General features: G+C 51.0%; 1 protein-coding gene across 1 annotated transcript; it reads right to left on the bottom strand.

Moving 5' to 3' along the window:
- Positions 1–22: 22 nt before the first annotated feature.
- PENARI_c263G03431 (uncharacterized protein) lies at positions 23–220 on the bottom strand (the record flags this gene model as incomplete). Its single annotated transcript, XM_022638234.1, has 2 exons — positions 23–94; positions 173–220. Coding segments are annotated over 2 exons (120 nt in total), but the record flags the coding sequence as incomplete, so codon positions are not given.
- Positions 221–251: the final 31 nt, after the last annotated feature.

The raw sequence follows: 251 nt of genomic DNA, 5'->3' as shown, positions 1-251 counted from the left end.
AGACCTGGCTTGTCCGAGGACCAGTGGCTTGAGTCAATAGAGGCATCCGTGAAGCCAGCGTCGGCTGCGAATCCTTAACAGTCAGCGATGCTGTCTAGAGAAGCAAAGTCTAACCTCGGGAGGCCGTGGAAAACATAATAACGACGGGGGTAGAGACATGTTCAATACGTACGATTGCTGAGGGACAGTATTCTCTTTCCATTGCAAGTAGCTTCACAGCCTGACTGTGCATCAAGGATGGGAAGTCCAGA

Source organism: Penicillium arizonense, assembly GCF_001773325.1.
Source record: "Penicillium arizonense strain CBS 141311 chromosome Unknown PENARI_contig263, whole genome shotgun sequence".
Taxonomy (NCBI): Eukaryota; Fungi; Ascomycota; class Eurotiomycetes; order Eurotiales; family Aspergillaceae; genus Penicillium; species Penicillium arizonense.
Note: the sequence above shows the minus strand (reverse complement) of the source record. Positions and strands in the feature narration are given on the sequence as shown.